The 23,777-nt window shown below is 37.5% G+C and overlaps 1 protein-coding gene and 1 non-coding gene across 2 annotated transcripts in view; both read left to right on the top strand.

The window, feature by feature from the left end:
- Positions 1-23,777, top strand: part of RELN (reelin) — a 557,548-nt gene that overhangs the window by 213,597 nt on the left and 320,174 nt on the right. The window contains exon 4 of the mRNA XM_040260785.1: positions 18,392-18,462. Within this exon, the coding sequence (XP_040116719.1) occupies positions 18,392-18,462 (71 nt within the window). The remainder of the gene's footprint in view (positions 1-18,391; positions 18,463-23,777) is intronic.
- TRNAW-CCA lies at positions 8,992-9,064 on the top strand. The gene has a single exon. It is a non-coding gene; the product is annotated as a tRNA-Trp (tRNA).

Genomic DNA, 23,777 nt, shown 5'->3' with positions numbered 1-23,777 from the left:
CTTTTCTAAAGAGTTGGCTTTTCGCATCAAGTGCCAAAGTATTAGAGATTCAGCTTCAGCATCAGTCCTTCCAGTGAATATCCAGGGTTAATTTCCTTTAGGATTGACTGATTTGATCTCCTTGCTGTCTAAGGGACACTCAAGAGTCTTCAGCACCACAGTTTGAAAGCATCAGTTCTTTGGCACTCAGCCTTCTTTATGATCCAACTCTCACATACATTCATGACTGCTAGGAAAACCATAGCTTGGAAATTATTTCATGTGGAAAATTGTCAAAGGCTTTCACATCAGTGGGACCATATAGATATTTCAGAAAATAACTCTGATATATAGTGAAAACACAATATAGAAAAGGTTCCATAATAAATAGGTTGATAAAAAATATTCAATAAAATATGCAAGTACCTTTTTAAATCACTGAAAAAAACTTAAATTCCCACTTGAATGTCCATATACCAAAATAAATTCCAGATTAGTAGAAAAAATTCCCAAAAGAATATGAAAGCAAGCATCTTTTTAACTGAGTTTAGAATGGGAAAGAGCTTCTAAGCATGAAAACCGTGGAAAAAAATTAAAAGGCAATAGATCAAAATATTTGATTATATAAAATTTTTTAACTTTTGAAAATAAAAATCATAAAGACAGTAAAAGACTAATTATAAACTGCATAAAAAGTGTTGACAACAAGTATAACGTGTAGTTAATAGCCTTAACATTTAAAGAGCTCTTTAGTAACTCAGAAAAACACTACAACCTATAGCAAAGTTGGCAATGACATGAATAGATCATTCCCAAAGCTGAAAAATATAATCACCAAATATGCAAAATATCCTCACTAATAATCAATGGGATAAAAATTAAAAGTAACATGACATCCATCTTTGAAATGAAAATTAATAAACTGATAATGTTTGTTGCTGGGCTTCCCCGATGGCTCTAGTGGTAAAGATCCCACTTGCCATTACAGGAGACATAAGAGATGTGGGTTCAACCCTGGGTGGAAAAGATCCCCTGAAGGAAGGCATGGCAACCCACTCTAGTATTCTTGCCTAGAGAATCGCTATGGACAGAGGAGCCTGGTGGGCTACAGTCCATAGGGTCGCAAACAGTTGGACATGACTGAAGCAATTTAGCATGCACACGTTTATTATCACCAGAGCTGTTGTGGCATGGGTACTCTCTGGGACACTAATGGGGTCATGTACCTTTTCTTAAATGCTATTTGGAGTTATGACTTTCGTATTTATGCCCTTAATTCCATTATCCAAGTCCTTGAAATCCCTCTTAAAATACAAAATATGCTGAAAATGTTGAACTCAGAGAAACAATAGAATGGCAGTTGCCACATGCATGGTGTAGGGGAAATGGGGAAATATCTGTCAAGGTGCATAAACTTCCAGTTAACCAAATGAATGAGTTCTGGGGGTCTAATGTACACATGGCAATTATAGCTAACAACACTGTATGTATATTTGAATGCTGCCAAGAGAGTAGATCTTAAGCATTTTCACCATAAAAAAATATGAAAATTATGGACAGGATTGAGATTACTTAATGCTATGATGGTGATCACTTTGCAATATATAAATGTATCAAATTAACACCTTTCACACCTTAAACTTATGCAGTGTTTTGTGTCAATTATATCTCAGTAAAGCTGGAGGTAAAAGCTAAAGATATGATCAAAAGTTATTTTATTATTTAAGATATTAAAAAAGAAACAAAATTCCAACAACAGTATAATAAAGAAATTATGATACAGCTATACAGTGGATTATTATTTAGCTTTTGAAAATCTTGTTCCAAAAATATTTAATGAAATAAAAACTACTTACAACACATATTTATTATAAAGGAAGATAAGTATAAAGGAATATAGCATCACTGACTCAATAGACATGGGTTTGAGCAAACTCCAGAAGATAGGGAAGGACAGGGAAACCTGGCATGCTGCAGTTCATGGGGTCACAGAGTCAGACATGACTTAGTGACTGAACAGTAACAATAACATAAAGGAATATGACTACTTTTAAGCAAGTGATTTTCTAAAAATCTTAATACTCATAGACTAATTTTAAAAACTAGATGGGTATATAGTTCTCTAAAATGTTAATACTGATTATCTCTCCCAGGTATGAACATGAGTAATTTAAGTTTTACATTGGTACTTTCCTGTATTTTAAATTTTTCATAATATGCACAAATTGTTTTTAGAACAGAAAAATTATCAAACACTGTTACCTATGAGAGAGGCTTGCATTATAATTTGTTTCCTCCAAAATAACCATTATATATACTTTGTCAGGATTTCTTTATAAAAATATTAGTATTATATCAATACACTAGTATTTTCCTAATTATTGTGATTAATTAACTAAGTTAGAAATCCTGTCATTCCTAATCCAGATTGGAAAAGAAGAAGTTAAACTCACTTTTTGCAGATGATAAGATACATGGAAAACCCTAAAGAAACCACCAGAAAATTGCTAGAGGTGATCAATAAATAAAGCAAAGTTGCAGGATATAAAATTAATGCACAGAAATCTTTTGTATTTTTATACACTAACAATGAAAAATCAGAAAGAAATTAAGGAAACAATCCTATTCATCACTGCAACAAAAAGAATAAAATACCTAGGAATAAACCTATCTAAAGAGACAAAAGACCTGTATGTAGAAAACTATAAGATACTGCTGAAAGGAACCAAAGATGACACAAGCAAATGGAGAGATATATACCATGTTCCTGGAGTGGAAGAACAAATATTATGAAAATAATAGCAAATACTATCCAAAGCAAGCTATAGATTGAATGCAATCCCTATCAAACTACCAATGATATTTTTTCACAGAATTAGAACAAAAATTTTCACAATTTGTATGGCAACACAAAAGAGCTTGAATAGCCAAAGCAATCTTGAGAAAGAATGGAGCTGGAGGAATCAACTTACCTGACTTTAGACCATACTACAAAGCTACAGTCATCAAGACAGTATAATACTGGCACAAAAACAGAAATATGGACCAATAGAACAAGATAGAAAGCCCAGAGATTAAACCCACACACCTATGGGCACCTTATCTCTGACAAAAGAGGCAAGAATATACAATGGAGAAAAGATAGTCTCTTCAGTTAGTAGGCTGGGAAAACTGGACAGCCATGTGTAAAAGAATGAAATTAGAACACTTCCTAATACTGTACACAAAAGTAAACTCAAGATGGATTAAAGACCTAGATGTAAGACCAGAAACTATAAAACTCTTAGAGGAAAACATAGGCAGAACACTCTTTGACATAAATCACAGCAAGATCCTCTATGACCCACCTCCTAGAGTAATGGAAATAAAAACATAAATAAACAAATGGGACGTAATTAAACTTAAAAGCTTTTGCACAGTGAAGGAAACGGTAAATGAGGTAAAAAGACAACCTTTAGAAATAATAGCAAATGAAACAGCTGATGAAGGATTAATCTCCAAAATACACAAGCAGTTTATTCAGCTCAATACCAGAAAAACAAACAGCCCAATCAAAATGTGGGCAGAAGACCTAAACAGACGTTTCTCCAAGGAAGACATACAGATGGCTAATGAACATATGAAAAAATATTCAACATTGCTCATTATTAGAGAAATGGAAATTAAAACCTCAATGAGGTTATCACTTCACACCAGTCAGAATAGCCATCAAAAAAATCTATAGACAGTAAATTCTAGAAACGGTGTGGAGAAAAGGGAACCCTCTTACACTGTTGGTGGGAATGCAAATTGATACAGCCACTATGGAGAACAGTATGGTGACACCTTCAACAACTAGGAAAAAACTACCATAAGACCCAACGGTCCCACTACTGGACATACCTACACTGAGGAAACAGTAACTGAAAAAGCCACATGTGCCCCAGTGTTCATTGCAGCACTGTTTACAGTAGTGAGGGCATGGCAGCAACCTATAAGTCCATTGACAGATGAATGGATAAAGAAGTTGTGGTACATACACACAATGGGATATTAGCCACAAAAAGGAACACATTTGACTCAGTTTTAATAAGGTGGATGAATCTAGAGCCTATTATACAGAGTGAAAGTCAGAAACAGAAAAAAACAAAAAACAAATATTGCATATTAAGGCATATATATGAATATATGTTGCTCCATGGCAGCAGTGGAAATGCATACATAGAAAAGAGACTTGTGGACCCAGAATGGGAAGGAGAGGATGGGATGAACTGAGAGAGTAGCACTAAAACATATATATTACCATATGTAAAATTAAATAGCCAGTGGAAATTTGCTATATAATGCAGGGATCTCAAACCTGGTGCTCTGTGATAGCCTAGAGGGGTGGGATGAGGGTGGGAGGTGGGAGGGGATTCATGGCTGATCCATGTTGATAGATGGCAGAAACCAGTATGATATTGTAAAGCAATTATCCTCCAGTTAAAAATAAATTAATTTAAAAAAAGAAATCCTGTCCTTCCTTAGAGCTGTCATCAGCTTTGTTTAAGCCATGAAACATTTTAATTTATAGCTTTTTAAAAAAAAATCCTAAATCATATAGGATATATGACTTCTAAATCTTTTTCAAATTCGTGCTGTATTTTCCAAAATGACCTGTCAGAACATCATCCTAATTCCTCACATTTTTTTTCAGTCTTTCACAGAGTTGATCTCTCCTAATTTTCACTACAGCCCTGAACAAGAAGTAGTGTAAGTTTTTAATGGCAATCCACTCTAGTATTCTTGCCTGGAAAACCTCGTGGGCAGAGGATCCTGGTAGACTATAGTACAAAAGTCATATACAATTGCGTACTCAAAGATAAACATTTGTCTGGGGTTGACATAAACTGTTGAGCTGTGGTGCCAACACACATCTTCTGATTCTAGATCTACCATTTGAACCTCAGAAGTTATCCATTTCAGTCAGTTGATTTTATAGATTAAGAAAATGAGACACAGAGAAGCTAAATGATACAGCCTAAGTTGCGGAGATAAGTGCCAGATCTATGACAAGCTCCCCTTCTGTGTCTGAAACTAGTACTCTTTTGATCAGTCTCCTTCAGAGACCTAAATGCTTAGCATTAATGTTTCAGTAAATATACGAACTCCTTAATTCACTGTCGAATGCCTAACATAATTTTTAGTAGATTTTCTTAGCATTGGTTCACTATTTTACCATTTCTGTCTCTGTTGCCTAAGGATGCCTCTGAGGCAAGTTGACACAGGCTTACTTAGTTAAAAGGTTGTTTAAAACAGCAGAGCCACTCAAGTACTTTTCTTTGATGATTTAAAAAGGTGGTATGAAAAACATTTTTTTATTGAAGTTTAGAAGGCATTTCTGGAACACAAGTGATTTAAGAATACTCTGGAAATGTTACATTATAAAAACATGTAGCAATAGTAAAGCAAATACGTGAGCTTATTTACTTTTATTGTTCTGTTAACTGATTTCTGGAATAAATCTTGTTTATAATAATGTTTATCTTGACCACCTGACTTGTCTCTTGAGAAACCTATATGCAGGTCAGGAAGCAAAAGTTAGAACTGGACATGGAACAACAGATTGGTTCCAAATAGGAAAAGGAGTACGTCAAGGCTGTATATTGTCACCCTGCTTATTTAACTTATATGCAGAGTACATCATGAGAAACGCTGGGCTGGAAGAAGCACAGGCTGGAATCAAGATTGCCAGGAGAAATATGAATCACCTCAGATATGCAGATGACACCACCCTATGGCAGAAAGGGAAGAGGAACTAAAGAGCCTCTTGATGAAAGTGAAAGAGGAGAGTGAAAAAGTTGGCTTCAAGCTCAACATTCAAAAAATGAAGATCATGGCATCTGGTCCCATCACTTCATGGGAAATAGATGGGGAAACAGTGGAAACAGTGGCAGACTTTATTTTGGGGGGCTCCAAAATCACTGCAGATGGTGACTGCAGCCATGAAATTAAAAGACACTTACTCCTTGGAAGGAAAGTTATGACCAACCTAGACAGCATATTCAAAAGCAGAGATATTACTTTGCCAACAAAGGTCCGTCTAGTCAAGGCTATGGTTTTTCCTGTGGTCACGGATGGATGTGAGTTGGACTGTGAAGAAAGCTGAGCCCTGAAGAATTGATGCTTTTGAACTGTGGTGTTGGCGAAGACTCTTAAGAGTCCCTTGGACTGCAAGGAGATCCAACCAGTCCATTCTGACGAGATCAGCCCTGGGTGTTCTTTGGAAAGACTGATGCTAAAGCTGAAACTCCAATACTTTGGCCACCTCATGCTAAGAGCTAACTCATTGGAAAAGACTGATGCTGGGAGGGATTGGGGGCAGGAGGAGAAGGGGACGACCGAGGATGAGATGGCTGGATGGCATCACCGACTCGATGGACATGAGTTTGGGTGAACTCCGGGAGTTGGTGATGGACAGAGAGGCCTGGCATGCTGCAATTCATGGGGCTGCAAAGAGTCAGACACAACTGAGCAACTGAACTGACCATCTATTATCACCTAACCATCTTCCTCAGTGTTTCTTATGTAATAGCATATGGGTTACTTTTTAAAGCATCTAACATTGTATGGTAAGCGGTAATGCAGACTAGCCATTCATGTGTTTCACAAACATTTACTGCATGGATATAATATGTCAAGCACAAAAAAGACATAGACAAAAATTCCTGTGCCTAGGGTACATGTAGCATATTATAGAAGATGCAATTCAAACTAATTCAAAACATACTTGCTGAGAACTGATCATATGTCACCTGAGCAGACCAAGAAATATGAGCACCTACCCCACTCCAGTACTCTTGCCTGGAAAATCCTATGGACAGAGGAGCCTGGTGGGCTGCAGTCCATGGGGTCGCTAAGAGTCAGACATGACTGAGCGACTTCACTTTCACTTTTCACTTTCATGCATTGGAGAAGGAAATGGCAACCCACTCCAGTGTTCTTGCCTTGAGAATCCCAAGGACGGGGGAGCCTGGTGGGCTGCTGTCTATGGGGTCGCACAGAGTTGGACAAGACTGAAGCGACTTAGCAGCAGCAACAGCAGCATAAAGCAGGCTGATATCTCAGCACTTCAACAGGTTCATAATCCTTAAGGGTTTCTGAATAATTATTTAGTAGAGGCAGACAGAACATGATCTTTTTAATACGAAAAGTTGTACATCGTTTTTGTTGTTTATAATCAAGGTTGTATTACTTGTGGTTTTCTGAACCAGAATAATTCTTGATAAAACTCAAGCTCTTTTAGAATCTAGACAATAAAAAGTTCTTCATTTTTGATATGGAGTACCCCTCCATTCAGTTTTAGAAACGTAGCACGTGAGTTGGGAGCTTCTGAAGATGTTTGGGACCTTGATGTAATCCTTTCTGCTAATCAGTCCAGTCAGCCTTCCCTTCATTTAAAATTCTGTGATCAATCCTGAGAAATTTGGCAGCTGTGTTTCTTTAAATAGTTGGTGAGAGCAATCCTTTTGCACACTGACAAAACAAAACATAGTTTTATCTGCTTGGAGGTTATCTTCCCTCCCTAAATCCATTTCACTGTTGATTTACAAAGTAAACAAAGGATAAAACTCCACCAGTGATAAACGTTTGCTTGTCTTTGGTATTATACATCCCTGACTGTTAGTGCTTTTTAACCAAAATTATGGTTCTTTATTTCACTGCAGTGTCACATAGCAGTATTATTGAAAATACTTTAAGTGAGAATCAGGGTTTCAGTTACATTTGGTTTAATGCATACAACACCATCAGTCAGTTCAGTCGCTCAGTCGTGTCCGACTCTTTGCAACCCCATGAATCGCAGCACACCAGGCCTCTCTGTCCATCACCAATTCCCGGAGTTCACTGCCAGATGAACATAGGCCATCTGTGTTTTGCCAGATGCCCATATATGCAGGCAGTGATGGTCATGTCACCACCCACTTCTCTTCTGGGAAACTGGTGAATTTCTTTTGATGTGTATAGTAAGATGTTCCCAGATATCAGAAAGGTAAAGTTGTTGTCGAAAAGTTATCAAAAAGAGAAAAGAAGTTAGGATTTTAGGCCTGATCTCATGTCAGACTATCTCAATTCAAACTCCTAACTTGTCCTTTCCTAACTTGGACTTTCTCCTAACTTGGACTTTCTCCTAACTTGGACTTTCATTACTGAAATCTCTTTTCACACACTAAAAATATCAAAATTCTTTACAGAAATAAAACACAAATACATACTTTAAAAAAATTATGTATAAAAGCAAAGAGTGTAACATCTATATGGTAAATGTCCTTTGGGAGAATTGTTTGGCATGGGTTGAATCTAATGTTGGTTGTACAGAAAATGGCTTTTTTTTCTTGTAGTAAGCCCAAACTTTTTTCCTTTTCTTTTTTTCTCTTTCTCTTTCTTTTCTTTTCCCATTCCTTCTTTCCTTTTCTCTTCCTATCTCCTTTTCTTTCCTTCTCTTTTTTTTTTCCCACCCAAAGACCTTCAAACTACATTTACAGTTGGAATTTACTCTTTGGAAAATTCCCATAACTGGTTCAATATGCATAATGCTTCTGAAATTCTTTCAGTGATAAATGTTAGATGAGGAATATCATTCATGGAATTTTCTTTAGTTATGCCTTGCTCACTTTTTAATGGAAGTTAAACTCCATTATAAACAATGATCTTTCTTTTCAATGATTTCCTGTTAAATTTTTGGAAAAAACTATTTCATTCTTATATATCAGTGCTAGTACTCCATTCCAGAAATCTGACTATAGGCTAACTATCTCTCTTCTTGAATAGACAAGGATATTTTGTTGGGCTGAAAGGTCTTTAATCTATGTTTCGAATAAGCATGTTGTTAAAATTTCAAAGACAGACAAAGCCTTTGATAAAATTTTTTCCAGGTTCAGAAATACGTGTATTCACAGCATCTTATTGTATGCTGAGGCAATCAATTCCTTTTCAGTCTGATTAACTGTCCATAATATTAACCTTTCAGTACAGATTACAGTGACTTAGCCTTGGTCTCTGGTGGCTCAGAGGTTAAAGCGTCTGCCTCCAATGCAGGAGACCCAGGTTCGATCCCTGGGTCAGGAAGATCCCCTGGAGAAGGAAATGGCAACCCACTCCAGTATTCTTGCCTGGAGAATCCCATGGACGGAGAAGCCTGGTAGGCTACAGTCCACAGGGTTGCAAAGAATCGGACACGACTGAGCGACTTCACTCACTCACTCACTCAGCGTTAATTTATTGTTGGTTAAGGTTCTTCCCTGGTAGCTCAGACGGTAAAGCGTCTGCCTACAATGCGGGAGATCTGGGTTTGATCCCTGGGTCGGGAAGATCCCCTGGAGAAGGAAATGGCAAGCCACTCCAGTACTCTTGCCTGGAAAATCCCATGGACCAAGGAGCCTGGTAGGCTACAGTATATGGGGTCACAAAGAGTCAGACACAACTGAGCGACTTCACTTCTTCATTTCAAGGTCAGGCAGTCATGAATGAGTTTGCTTCTTTCCATGTTGTTTCAATTTATAAGAATAACTGTAAAAAGAAAGGCCTGGGCTGCAAGTCAAGTCACCTTAAATTACTAAGTTCCTAAGTCAGGGGCTTCCCTTGTGGCTCAGCTGGTAAAGAATCTGCCTGCAGAGACCTGGGTTCAATCCCTGCGTTTGGAAGATCCTCTGGAGAAGGGAAGGGCTGCCCACTCCAGTATTCTGGCCTGGAGAATTCCATGGACTGTATAGTCCATAGAGTCACAAAGAATCAGACATGACTGGGTGACTTTCATTTCATTTTAGGTCAAGGCTAAGGAAATAGGCTGTGTTATCCTTGGAGACATCTAACACTACCCGGGAGGTCTAAGAAGGTTTTGTAAGGGAAAGAGATTTGTGGATAAATTTTAGAGGATGAAAAAAAGATTTTTGGCAAGAGTCTTCAGTGACAGGTGATAGGATGTGAAAAACTGGGGAAGGAGTGGATTGAAAGAAACCAGGCATTCTAGAACCTGTGAAGACTACTCTGTGGTTCAATTACAAGGTGCCATGGAAGGTGAAGCTAGACATACTAGGCAGGGACCAGATCCTAAAAAGAACCTTTTAGGTCATTCTAAGGAATCTGACAGACTGCTTTAAGTGATGGAGAGCCACAGAAGGATGTCAGGCAGTTTTAGAAAGAAAACTCACACAGTGTGAAAGCTGTGACTGCATGGGGATAAATCTGGAAAGAGATTCCAATCAAGAGAGTGCACATTGTCCTAGGTTTAAAAATGATTCTTTTTTAAATGATTCTTAGGTTAATCTGGGAGCAAATTGATTCATGAAATAATGAAACAGTACACTTGGGTAGGCGTTATAGCAACTATATTAAAACTCCTTTTCAGTCCTGTTTTGGAAACTTGATGGCAATATTCAGAATAGAAGCAAATTGTGAGCTGAAAATTGTTTTGATTCACTCATATGTTCATCTGCCATTATGACAGATGCCTTGTGGGGAATTAATTTCTTTTTAATTAACTATTTCTACTATTCCAAAAGCTTGAAATCTATTTAGGTAGAGAGACTATAAGTATCTGAAGAGTAAATGTTGTTATCTTTAAATAATAACTGTTGAGATTAACCCTGTCTTCATATAGAGAATCTGAAGCCTCAAGTAATTAAAGAAGTATGTATTCAGCTTGTCAGTGGCAGCTCCCTGTGGTCACCCACTCATCTTTCTGATTCCAGGGTCTGTGGAGCTTCAGGTTTGTACATCACCACAACACACACTTACTGTTAAATGGCTTGGGCAGCCTACTAGACAGTTGCTTTCTGAATGCAGTTAAAATTAGAATATGGTAGTTTTTTAAAATTCATAACAGAGGCTGTTTCAAACTCTGAATATGGTATCCATAATGAACTTTCTTCATCTGATAGAATCTATGGAGCTTTTCAAATGATATATCATTAACAGTCCCTCTAATTTTAAAATTACTTATTTAACAGGGATTCTTGTTGGCAAACTTGCTGTAGAAACCTACGCATCTCCCAAGAAGATAAGTACTAATTAGAAGCTTATTCAAGAAATATGGTCTACTCCCCAGAACAATGAACAATGAGGATATTTTCTTAACTCTTCTGAAAAATTACTGCTAATTATCGAAAATTAAGTTGCAAGTAGTACCAACATAGTTATTAGCATCACAACTTTGATAGACTTCCTCCCAAAAGAGAGCTATAAATTGCATAATATAATTCTGAAAATAAATGCCTGTCACCATATACCATAGCTATATATTGTTATCAGTTCAGTTCAGTCACTCATTTGTGTCCGACTCTTTGCTACCCCATGGACTGAAGCACGCCAGGCCTCCCTGTCTATCACCAACTCCCGGAGTTTACTGAAATTCATGTCCATTGAGCCAGTGATGCCATACAACCATCTCATCCTCTGTCGTCACCTTCTCCTCCCTCTTTCCCTTTTTTCCCAAGAAGCAAGCGTCTTTTAATCCCATGGCTGCAGTCAGCATCTGCAGTGATTTTGAATCTCCCCAAAATAAAGTCAGTCACTGTTTCCATTGTTTCTCCATCTATTTGCCATGAAGTGATGGAACAGACGCCATGAGAAACTAAGAGTTTTCTGAATGTTGAGTTTTAAGCCAACTTTTTCACTCTCTTCTTTCACTTTCATCAAGAGATTCTCCAGTTCTTCTTCGCTTTTGCCATAAGGGTGGTGTCATCTGCATATCTGAGGATACTGATATTTCTCCCAGAAATCTTGATTCCAGTTTGGGCTTCATCCAGCCAAGCGTTTCTCATGAGGTACTCTGCATATAAGTTAAATAAGCAGGGTGACAGTATACAGCCTTGACATACTCCTTTCCCTATTTGGAACCAGTCTGTTGTTCCATGTCCAATTCTAACTGTTGTGTCCTGACTTGTATTCAGATTTATCAAGAGGCAGGTCAGGTGGTCTGGTATTCCCACTCTTTCAGAATTTTCACAGTTTTTTGTGATCCAAATAGTCAAAGTCTTTGGCATAGTCAATAATGCAGAAGTAGATATTTTTCTGGAACTCTCTTGATTTTTTGGTGATCCAGCGGATGTTGGCAATTTGATCTCTGGTTCCTCTGCCTTTTCTAAATCCAGCTTGAACATCTGGAAGTTAACAGTTCACATACTGTTGAAGCCTGGCTTGGAGAAGTTTGGGCATTACTTTACTAGCGTGTGAGATGAGTGCAATTGTGCGGTAGTTTGAGCATTCTTTGGCATTGCCTTTCTGTAGGATTGGAATGGAAACTGACCTTTTCCAGTCCTGTGGCCACTGCTGAGTTTTCCAAATTTGCTGGCATATTGAGTGCAGCACATTCACAGCATCGTCTTTTAGGATTTGAAATAACTCAACTAGAATTCCATCACCTCCACTAGCTTTGTTCACAGTGATGCTTCCTAAGGCCCACTTGATTTTGCATTCCAGGATGTCTGGCCTTACGTGAGTGATCACACCATTGTGATTATCTGGGTTGTGAAGATCTTTTTTGTATAGTTCTGTGTATTCTTGCCACCTCTTTGTAATATCTTCTGCTTCTGTTAGGTTCATACCATTTCTGTCCTTTATAGAGTCCATCTTTGCAAGAAATGTTCCCTTGGTATCTAATTTTCTTGAGATCTCTAGTCTTTCCCATTCTATTGTTTTCCTCTATCTTTGCATTGATCACTGAGGAAGGCTTTCTTATCTCTCCTTACTATTCTTTGGAACTCTGGATTCAAATGGGTATATCTTTCCTTTTCTCCTTTGCCTTTCACTTCTCTTCTTTTCACAGCTATTTGTAAAGCCTCTGCAGACAACCATTCTGCCTTTTTTGCATTTCTTTTTCTTGGGGATGGTCTTGATCCCTATCTCCTGTACAATGTCACAAACCTCTGTCCATAGTTCTTCAGGCATGCCATTAGATCTAATCCCTTGAATCTGCTTGTCACTTCCAAGTAGACGATTAGATTTAGATCATACTTGAATGGTCTAGTGGTTTTCCCTACTTTCTTCAATTTAAGTCTGAATTTGGTAATAAGGAAGTTCATGATCTGAGCCACAGTCTTGTTTTTGCTGACTGTATAGAGCTTCACCATGTTTGGCTGCAAAGAATATAATCAATCTGATTTTAGTATTGTCCATTTGTATGTCTGTTTTGGTGATATCCATTTGTAGAATTTTCTCTTGTGTTGTTGGTATTTGCTATGACCAGTGTGTTCTCTTGGCAAAACTCTATTAGCCTTTGCCCTGCTTCATTCTGTACTCCAAGGCCAAATTTGCCTGTTACCTCAGGTATTTCCTGACTTCCTACTTTTGCATTCCAGTCCCCTATAATGAAAAGGACATCTTTTTTGGGTGTTAGTTCTAGAAGGTCTTGTAGAAAGACAAATGTATCATGGGTTAAAAACTGAAAGACATAATCTCTAGGGTCTTTTAACTCTGAATTACTATGATTTTAGCAATTTTGGAATATATGAATATATGTTTATATTTAGATGTATTTATGTTTATACATTTATATTTTGACTATATATATGTATATATTTAAATATATTTTATATAAATATATATTTCCATAAAATATTTGAAGTAAGTACTGTGCTTCTGCAGTAAACCACCATGAATTACTTCATTAACTCTGAATGTGTTCAAAGTAGGCTTGCCCTTATTGAGGAAAATCACAGCCTGGGGCCTTTCATGTGTAAAAGTAATGGAACTTGGGTTCTTGGTGGTTACCTGGGCTTCTGCTTTTTCTTCCCCCTAAATAAGGTGCTAAGTAGTAGACCCTTAAAGTCACCTAACCAGGCACCTATTGTAGGATGTGTATTTTAAAAATGTGATCTGAGGGATTTAAAGATTTGTATAGGAAGTGATGTACATGATGATTATTTGTCAATGCATATGTTTGTGTCCTTGTATCCTACGACTTGGACAGTGGTGTAAATAAGGTTGGCATCTGGCATGTTTGTATTTGGTAGGATATAAGAGAGATGCAAGCGATCTGGGGACTGATGGAGGAAATGGGGCAGAGCTCAAAGGGAACTGGTAGTGAGCTGAATAGAAGTCAAAGGACTCAACCCTGTGAGAGAAGTGATCAAGAGAAATGGACTGAAAAGTTGGAACAGAGAGCATAGTCTCTAGGAGGCATGGATTTAAAGATTAGGCCCAGAAAGCAGGGTCTCCTCCAAAAAAAAAAAAAAGATGGAAAACTACCATCAAATCTTTGAATCAGATCAATGACAATTTAATGTAATAGTTATAAAGTGAGATACATTATTTTCTTGGGCTCAAAAATCACTGCAGATGGTGACTGCAGCCATGAAATTAAAAAATCCTTGCTCCTTGGAAGAAAAGCTAATGACAAATCTAGTCAGTCAGTTCAGTTACTCAGTCATGTCCGACTCTTTGAGACCCTATGGACCGCAGCACATCAGGCTTCCCTGTCAATCACCATCTCCTGGAGCTTGCTCAAACTCATGACCATCAAGTCAGTGATGCCATCCAACAACCTTATCCTCTGTCATCCCCTTCTCCTCCTGCCTTCAATCTTTCCCAGCATCAGGGTCTTTTCCAGTGAGTCAGTTCTTGGCATCAGGTGGCCAAAGTATTGGAACTTCAGTTTCAGCATCAGTCATTCCAATGAATATTCAGGATTGATTTCCTTTAGGATGGACCAGTTTGATCTCCTTGCAGTTCAAGGGACTCTCAAGAGTCTTCTCCAACACCACAGTTCAAAAGCATCGATTCTTCAGTGCTCAGCTTTCTTTATGGTCCAACTCTCACATCCATCCATGACTACTGGAAAAACCATAGCTTTGACTAGATGGACTTATGTTGAAAAAAAGTAATGCCTCTGCATTTTAATATGCTGTCTAGGTTTGTCATAGCTTTTCTTCCAAGGAGTAAGCATCTTTTAACTTCATGGCTGCAGTCACCATCTACAGTGCTTTAAAAGCAGAGATATTACTTTGCTGACCAGGTCTGTATATTCACAGCTATGGTTTTTCCAGTAGTCATGTATGGATATGAGAGCTGGACCATAAAGAAAGCTGAGTGCCAAAGAATTGATGCTTTTGAACTGTGGTGTTGGAGAAGACTCTTGAAAGTCCCTTGGACAGCAAGGAGATCAAACCGGTCCATCCTAAAGGAAATCGGTCCTGAATATTCATTGAAAGGACTGATACTAAAGCTGAAGTTACAATATTTTGGTCACATGATACAAAGAACTGACTGACTGGAAAAGACCCTGATGCTGGGAAAGATTGAAGGCAGGAGGAGAAGGGAACAACAGAGGATGAGATGCTTGGATGGCATCACCAACTTGATGGACATGAGTTTGAGCAAGCTCCGGGAGTCGGTGAAGGACAGGGAAGCCTGGTGTGCTGCATCCATAGGGTCACAAAGAATTGGACAAAACTGAATGACTGAACAACTTAAAATAAGATCTTGACATTCAGACTGCCCGAGTTTGACTACTGACCTAGTACCAGTTACAAGACATTAAGCAGCTGAAACAACAGTTCTGTGTCCAAGGAAAATGAGAGTAATAGTACCTACCTATTAGCATTGATGTTGATATTAATTGACTTAATTTACATATAGCCCTTACAACAGATATAAAGCCCTTACATATATATATGCATGATATATGTATATGTATGCCTTATACTTACCTATATCAGTCACATTGTTATTATTACTACTTTTATTTCTCCCAAGCAGAGGACTTCTGATAATGACATTGAGCACATAGTGTGCTTGTCAATCCAGTTTGAAACTGCTGAACCCTTTCTTCAAACAGCATTTAATACTTAGAACATTATGTTAGAACCAGATGCTCTAGATGAATTAATGGTGCCTGAAGCATTTCCTGCTGCCCATCCCTTGGGCTCCCTTGGAGACCCCTGGGCACACTATAGAGCACATTTTGAAAACTACTGATGCAGTGAGAAGAATCCAAGGCTTGGAATCAAGACCTGAAATCAGGTTCTATCTGCCATTATCAGGCTATGTGACCTTCAGCAGGTGCGCCCTGGGCGTCTGTTTCTTGTAAAGAGTCAGACTAGTTCAGTGGTTTTCAAACTTTTCTACTTCAAATCCTCAAGTATTCCAGGGAAGAATACCAGGAACTTTTGGAGACTGGGCCCTAGGGAGCATGCTAGCTGAAGAGAAGGAACCCAACAACTTCAAAAGCTGGAGCTCCCCTGTTCATATATAGGAGTTCTGTAATATTTGTTTGAAAAATGAGTACCACTGCTAAAGAAATTTTGACTAGATGATAAAAATTTATTCAATTTTAATTGTTCTATAGTTCTTAGAAATTCATTCATTGAACCCCAGTAGCAAAAGTAAGAGCATGAATGAAATTCTAAATCTGAGGAAACTGAGAAGTAGAGGAAGTGGCCTGGACTATTTACAGGGCTCTGTGCAGGGACCAATGTATATACCAGTACCTCTGATTTCCAGCGAAAAGGCAGAACCTCTATGACATGAATTTTATTTGAATACTTTGGCTCCTTCATGTTCAGAGCCATACACTGGTACAATGATAACTAAGTGTGTGGACCAATGAGAAATATTACCATAAGAATATTTTATACTTATAATCCAAAGACAACTAAAATGAATGATTATTTAAATACTGTACGTTGCAGGACTTTTCTTGGTGGTTAGTGATTTCAGAAAATATATCGCTTCTGTAGTCAATGTCAAATTAAAAATCTACATTTATAATTGCTGTTTTGCTGTCGGAAGTATATGTGAACTTGGAAGCTCTTGACTTGATTGAAATTTGTTTAGATAAATTAAGTTTCCATGTTCTCTCTGGAAATAAAGCTTGTAATTAATTTGTGGGTCTGTGGGTCTTGTTTATGGCTTGGATTGGTCCTTAATTTAGTCCGTCTCACTTTCAGCTTCTAAAAGCAACGAAAACCATTTAAATACATGTGACTATATAGGGACAGTGGCAGTATCTGTTTATCTGTGGTTTCAATAATGATTAATATGCAGTAGCAAGGGCTGATTACCCTTGTAAACATCATATAGAATGGGAGTTGAAGGCTGCCCAGTGATTTTTCTCTCCAGTAATACCTCTCTCCCACTATTCAAAACTCCCACTACTGTGTCATTGTTTGTATGTGTTAAAGTATAGTATTTTCAGTGTCACAGCTGAAATATGTTAGTTGGAGCAGTATCACCCATTAACACTTCAGCATGGCTTAGTTTATCAGATTACTTCCAGAGACTCGGGTCCTGGGGGACTGACACTAGCAATAGTAACAGTCCAATGCGAGATAGAAATCAGTAAAGTCCGCAGCATGGAGGAGGAACATGCATCCACCTGGAGACCAGAATGGGGATGTTGGGAACCATGAGTCCTAGTGGGCTGGACAAAGGGCAAAATGTCCATTGAGGGCTGCACATATGGAGGGGAGACGCAGAGGCCAAACACTGCCTTTTGTGACCTAGTCCAGTGCCTTGTATGTAATCCGTCCTCAGTAAATGAGGGCTGGATCAAACTGTTTTTGTCCTAGCCTGGTTTTGGCTAGAACTAAAGTTGAGATTTGATGTTAATACATTTTAGTTATTAAAAAGATTTTGTATAGATTATTTTCTGAAATCAACTTTCTTATAAAGAGGCATAATTTCCTGTTTTAAATTTGTTTAGATAATACATTGTGTACCAAAAGAAAAAATCTTGTTTAAGAAAAAACACTTCAAATATAAAGCATAAATAATTCTTCCTCTAATAAGACAGTTCCTATTACAGCTATTGAATAACAAATCTGCTACAAGGATGTTATTTTTTTCTTGAATCCATGTGCACAGCTCTGATTAGAGGAGGTAAAAGATGCACATCTTCTTCAAATGGTAAATTAGACCCAGTGGGGGAAAAGGTGTATTTTATTATGACAGACTTTGTATTATGAAAGCTCAGAATAGGCCTCTTTAAAAACAAAACAAAACCTTAGAAATTTATTTCTTGGTCTCAAATCTCTGTGTTGTGGTAACCATTGATATCAGAAAAAAGTACATTACGGGCATCTTCCTCCAGTGCTAATATCATTATTGTACTACAAAACATTTTATACCAAGGTCTCCTGAAGAATGATTTTAATAAACATTCTTTCTGTGCTTTTTTTCCTACCCAAGATTTGCTCACACCTGCAATTTTCAGAATAAACCCACAAATGTTAGAGTATCTTTACAAAGTAAAACCAACCAGAAGATAATTCTCAACACAGGTACCTTGGTTTAAGCCTTGACTCTATTGTTCATTTTCATCTCTGTTTAGATGCACTCATTTTTAAAAAGATCATGTCCATGTAACATTTTAAAATAAGGTTTTAAAAAGTTTAAAAATACATTGTTATCACCAAACATATTACAAGATTTGTGTTAACCATTTCCTATTCATTTCCAGGGCTACAGCAACACACAGGGGCCAGATTATCTTCAAAGATGCTTTAGCCCAGCAATTGTGTGAACAAGGAGGTAAGAATCATCTTTGACTACTTCATGTTGGTTGCGTCAAAATTATTCATGGTAGGTCCTATGTACTGAGTAAGCATTTCATGACTATTACTTGATGATATGCTCTGAAAATGGAGTTATTGACCCCTTAATATATCTAATAATTATCTTGTTGCTACTTACTAATAAAGATCTGTAGACTTCTGAAGATACTAACTGTGAGCACAATAAACCAACAGGAAATTTATCTTCTTCTCATAGTTTTTTTTTTCTTAATGAATTATATTTAATTGTCTTGGAAATATGAATCTTAGTAATTTTAGAATTTTACAGAAACATACCTGCTTAATTTACTACTTAAATTTCTTAGTAACTTTGTCAAAAATGTTTATTGCTTTTAATATTTGGTTATGTTATATATGAGCATTGTATAGCATCCGTATACTTGTTTCAGCCATGTGCACTATTAATTTCAGATGCAGCATCATTTTAGGTACATTAGGTATATGTTAAGTAGTCACATTAAGCTTTGTGACTGCCTCATACGCATCCAGACTCTCACAAAAGTCTTATACCAAAGACTTATAGATGCACATATGTAAATGTATGCATGTGCATGCAATGAAAAGGTAAATACCAAGGTCTATGCCCCCACACAAGTTTATTTCCACTACCTCTTGAGCTTCTACCCAGCTTTGCTTGTGTCTTCATTGTTGTATTTACTACTTAACATAGAATTTTCTTCTGAAAAGTGATGGATATCATCCTTGAGAGACTGAGCTTCTTGAGTATAGGAACCCTGCCTTAGTGCTCTTTGCCGCCCTGCCCTAGAAACTGGCACAGTGCTTAGCATATGAGCCTTTCCAAAAATGTTGATGGGTTGAATACAAGTTTTTCCTCGGCCATACATATATTCCTTGATTTAAGCATCCTGACAATTAATATATTTGAAGCCAGTCTTTGTATATATCATCCCAGTTTCACCATCATCATGGACATATTGTCAATTTTTGTTTACAGAGTGATATTTGGGGAAACTTGATAACTTAATTGCAATAGTGAATTTAAAGGAAATTTCTACTAATTATCTCTCTGCTGAAGAGACTCTAATGGGTTCAAGAGAGAAATTAGGAAAATTATGTGGGTTTTTGAAAGGCTTAAGATAGTGCTATTTATTATTTGTAGCAATATATATGTCACCAATATAGCTTTATCTAAGTAATGTGATACTTGATAACTATTACTGGAAAACTTCTGATTGTTTATATAATAACTCAAATTAGAAAACCCCACTCTAATTCTAGCTGCAGATATATTATCAGTGTTCTTAGTTTGTTTGAACAGATTTGTATTCTGTGACTTTTGAGAATGGAAAAGTGTGATAGCCTTTGTAGTAGGCTGAAGAAATCTATTACACTGTAAATCTTTTTTCAGACTATAAAAGTGTTCACTTTACTAAAAATATAGAACACCATATATATTCTATGTATCTTCTCCTGACTATGCAGTTTTCTGTCCAGAAAATTGCATAGAGTCAGGAGAAGATATGTCTAATTTTATTAACATTTATCATTGCCTAAAAACTGATTTATTTTAAGCCTTGGATTTTTGAGCCTCTTCTGTTGTACATAAATTGTTGGGATTGGATTCATTTGAAATGAAAAGAAAAAAAAAAAAAACAAGAAAAATCAATGGGAAAAAATTTTCAACCAGTGAGGAAGAAAGTACCTTACATAGTAGTGTTATGCCTGACCATAATTTACATGATGGTAGATGGTTATATTATTAAAAAATGCCTTTCAGCCCAGGACCAGAGGAAAACATTGAGCTTTTCAACAGCACCTAATCAACTGAAATCATATCAATCCATCCAAGATAAGGTGAAAAGAATACTAACAAGAATGATGGCTTCCTGCTGTCAGGAATAATAAGGGAAATAATTGGTGCTATAAAACATCATATTTATTTTAACCCTGTCTACTTCTGATTAAAACATTAATTATATCCTCAAATAAAATAACATAAATTTAACATGTAATAATTTCCTATTCATTGGTGGGGAATAGCCAAGTATTAAAGAGGGTAAAATGACAGTCTCTCTATACCACAGGACAGTATCTTTCAATCCCAACATACTGGGAATTTTTTTTAATTTCAATTAAATTAAGGAATTTAAACAAAGCAAATTTTGCTTTGTGGCGCTTGAGTATAGATATTATTACAAGATAATTACTGGATAAGCATATTAACTATTTTTTATTGAAGTAGAGTTGATTTACCACTGATTTACCATATTGTGTTAATTTCTGCTATAGAGCAAAGTGATTCAGTAACACATATATATATGGTTTTTCTTATATTCTTTTCCACTATGGTTTGTCCCAGGATATTGAATATATTTTCCTGTGCTGTACAGAAGGACTGTATTGTTTAGCCATCCTATATATAATAGTTTGCACCTGGTGACTCAGGCAGTAAAGAATCTGCCTGCAATGTGGAAGACTCAGGTTCAGTCCCTGGGCTGGGAAGATCCTCTGGAGAAGGGTATGGCAGGCCACTCTTGTCTGGAATTCTTGCCTGGAGAATTCCATGGACAGAGGAGCCTGGTAGGCTGTAGTCCATGGAGTCTCAAAGAGTTGCACACGACTGAGCGACTAACACTTTCACTTTCACAAGCATGTTTTTTAATAAAGTGAAAGACTCAGAAAACATACTGACAGTGTGTTAGAAGATTCCCCCTCTCTCCTGCTTCCCATTAGATCAGGGCCTAGCCCCTCCTTGGGGAATTGTGTACTAGCCTCCTCCCTACTTTCCCTGCTCCCACTTTTTCTGTACTCTGTACAGAGCTGCTAATATGGAAATAGGATTCTATCATTACTCTGCTTCAAACCCTTCAATATCTCAATTGAAGGCAATAATTTATCATCAGAGGAAAATCCCTGCTGCTGTATAAGAAAAATTCTGACAACCTGGCCTCAGTTTTCCTCCTCTGCTTCATTTGTTGTTATCCATTCATTTCTCTTTATTTATTTATTTATTTATTTATTTTTTAATTTGTCAGTATTTTATTTTTTTTGTTTGTTTTTTTAATTTTTATTTTTACTTTATTTTACTTTACAATACTGTATTGGTTTTGCCATACATTGACATGAATCCACCACCGGTGTACATGAGTTCCCAAACATGAACCCCCCTCCACCTCCCACCCCATATCATCTCTCTGGATCATCCCCATGCACCAGCCCCAAGCATCCTGTATCCTGGATGCTCTAGAGAATGGCATTGAAACATGTATAATATCATTTCTCTTTAAAATTCCTGGAATGCCTGTCTCTCAATCACTCATGTTATTGACACTCTATACTCTTTGTTTTCTTTGTCTGAACGACCCTTTTCATCTTCTTATCTTTGTCTAGTTCAGGGTTTCAGATCCTGCTTAGGTATTACCTTCTCCTGGAAAAAAAAAAATCTTAAATTCCTTTTATGCTCCTCCTCGAGCCGGTCTTGGTGACTCTTATGCATGGTGACATAACTCTCAAAGCCCAGGAATAATACAAATGGAAAACTTGCCAGCATTACTGTGTGCCATAATGCACACTAAGCACACCACAAACATGGACTTGTTTATTACTGCAACCCTGTAAAGAAGAAACTGTTATTATCTGCACTTGAACAATGAGGAAACAAAGGTACAGTGAGAATAACTTGGTTAAGATCTCACAGTTAGAAACTGATCAAGCTGACATTAGAGTCCAGGCAGTTTGGCCAATAGTTCATGATATTAGCCCTCACATTACATTGCCTTTCAAAGAAGTCTCTTACTTAAGCATGCATTCATTCATTTGATAAGTGATATTTAATACTGTAATAAGAACATTAACACACATGCCTTGTCTGTTGTTAGCTATAAGCTCCTTGAGGGTAGGAACTGGGCTCTTTATTGCTGAATCTCTAAAAAGTGAAAGTGAAAGTTGCTCAGTCGTGTCCGACTCTTTGCGACCCCATGGACTGTACAGTCCATGGAGTTCTCCAGGACAGAATACTGGAGTGGGTAGCCTTTCCCTTCTCCAGGGGATCTTCCCAGGACCCATGTCTCCTGCATTGCAGGTGGATTCTTTTCCAGCTGAGCCACAAAGGAAGCCTACTGAATCTCTAAAGCCTTCCACAATGTCCATTAGATAGTGTGCACCCAATAAATGTTATTGAATGAATGAATAGTTGAAGTAATATGAAATTGGACTTCAACATATTAGCTCTGAGAAGCTGGTTTCCTTCCGACAGGGCTCTCCAGCAGCCTGCTGAGTAGAGAGGCAGGCTGGAGAGCCACCAGCATATGGATACTGAGGAGGTAATGTACTCATCCCAAGAGTTCCCCAGAGAAGGGAGGAAGAGGCTAGTGTGGAATGTTAGGGATTGCAGGGGCAGGAGAAAGAAAGAATTTTGGAGGAGGAACAAGCTTCAGAAGTGGAGGTACTAGGGAAAACATTTCAACATGGGAGATGCATTCAAAAGGGACAGAGGCTTCCAGAAGAATGGAGAGGAGAACAAGAAAGAAGCTTTAGAAATTTTCAATCAACAGGTCATTGGCAATTTAATGTGAGGATGGTTTTGAGAGTGGCCAGACCATACGAGGCAGCCTGGTTGCTTGGAAAGCTCTTGCCTAAGCTTTGTAGTCCGACAGTCAAGGGAAGAGAAACTGTTGTGAGTTGAGAAGTAAATGTGAAACATTTTTAAATTTGAGGCTTTGACAAGGGAAACTATTGATTGTTCTTGCTCCCTAATGCTGCAGCAGGGGCCCCGAAAAAGACTTGCCTGAAATAAATAAAAATAAAGTTGAGGCTTTGAAAAAATCTAGTATTAAAGGAAAGGAGAGAAAGGCCACTGAAGTGGAAAGCAGGTTCAAGGGAAAGATGGATTCTCTCTTTGTCTCTGTCTCTATTTCTCTCTGTCTCTTTCTCTCTTTCAGACAGTATTTATAGACTTTCACTGCCTTGTAAGACTTTCACTGCCTTGCACAGAGAGACCATCAGGAGCACACCTAGAGTTGAACAATTAGATTTAGTACTCATTCCAGAATAGGAGAAGGCAGATATGCAGATGACACTACCCAAATGGCAGATAGCAAAGAGGAATTAAAGAGCCTCTTCATGAAGGTGAAAGAGGAGAGTGAAAAAGCTGTCTTAAAACTCAACATTCAGAAAACTAAGATCATGGCATCCAGTCCCATCACTTCATGGCAAATAGTTGGGGGAAAAATGGAAGTACTGACAGACTATTTTGTTGGTCTCCAAAATCACTGCGGACAGTGACTGCAGCCATGAAATTAAAAGATGCTT

This window comes from Oryx dammah, unplaced genomic scaffold (genome assembly GCF_014754425.2).
Source record: "Oryx dammah isolate SB20612 unplaced genomic scaffold, SCBI_Odam_1.1 HiC_scaffold_18, whole genome shotgun sequence".
NCBI lineage: Eukaryota > Metazoa > Chordata > Mammalia > Artiodactyla > Bovidae > Oryx > Oryx dammah.
Note: the sequence above shows the minus strand (reverse complement) of the source record. Positions and strands in the feature narration are given on the sequence as shown.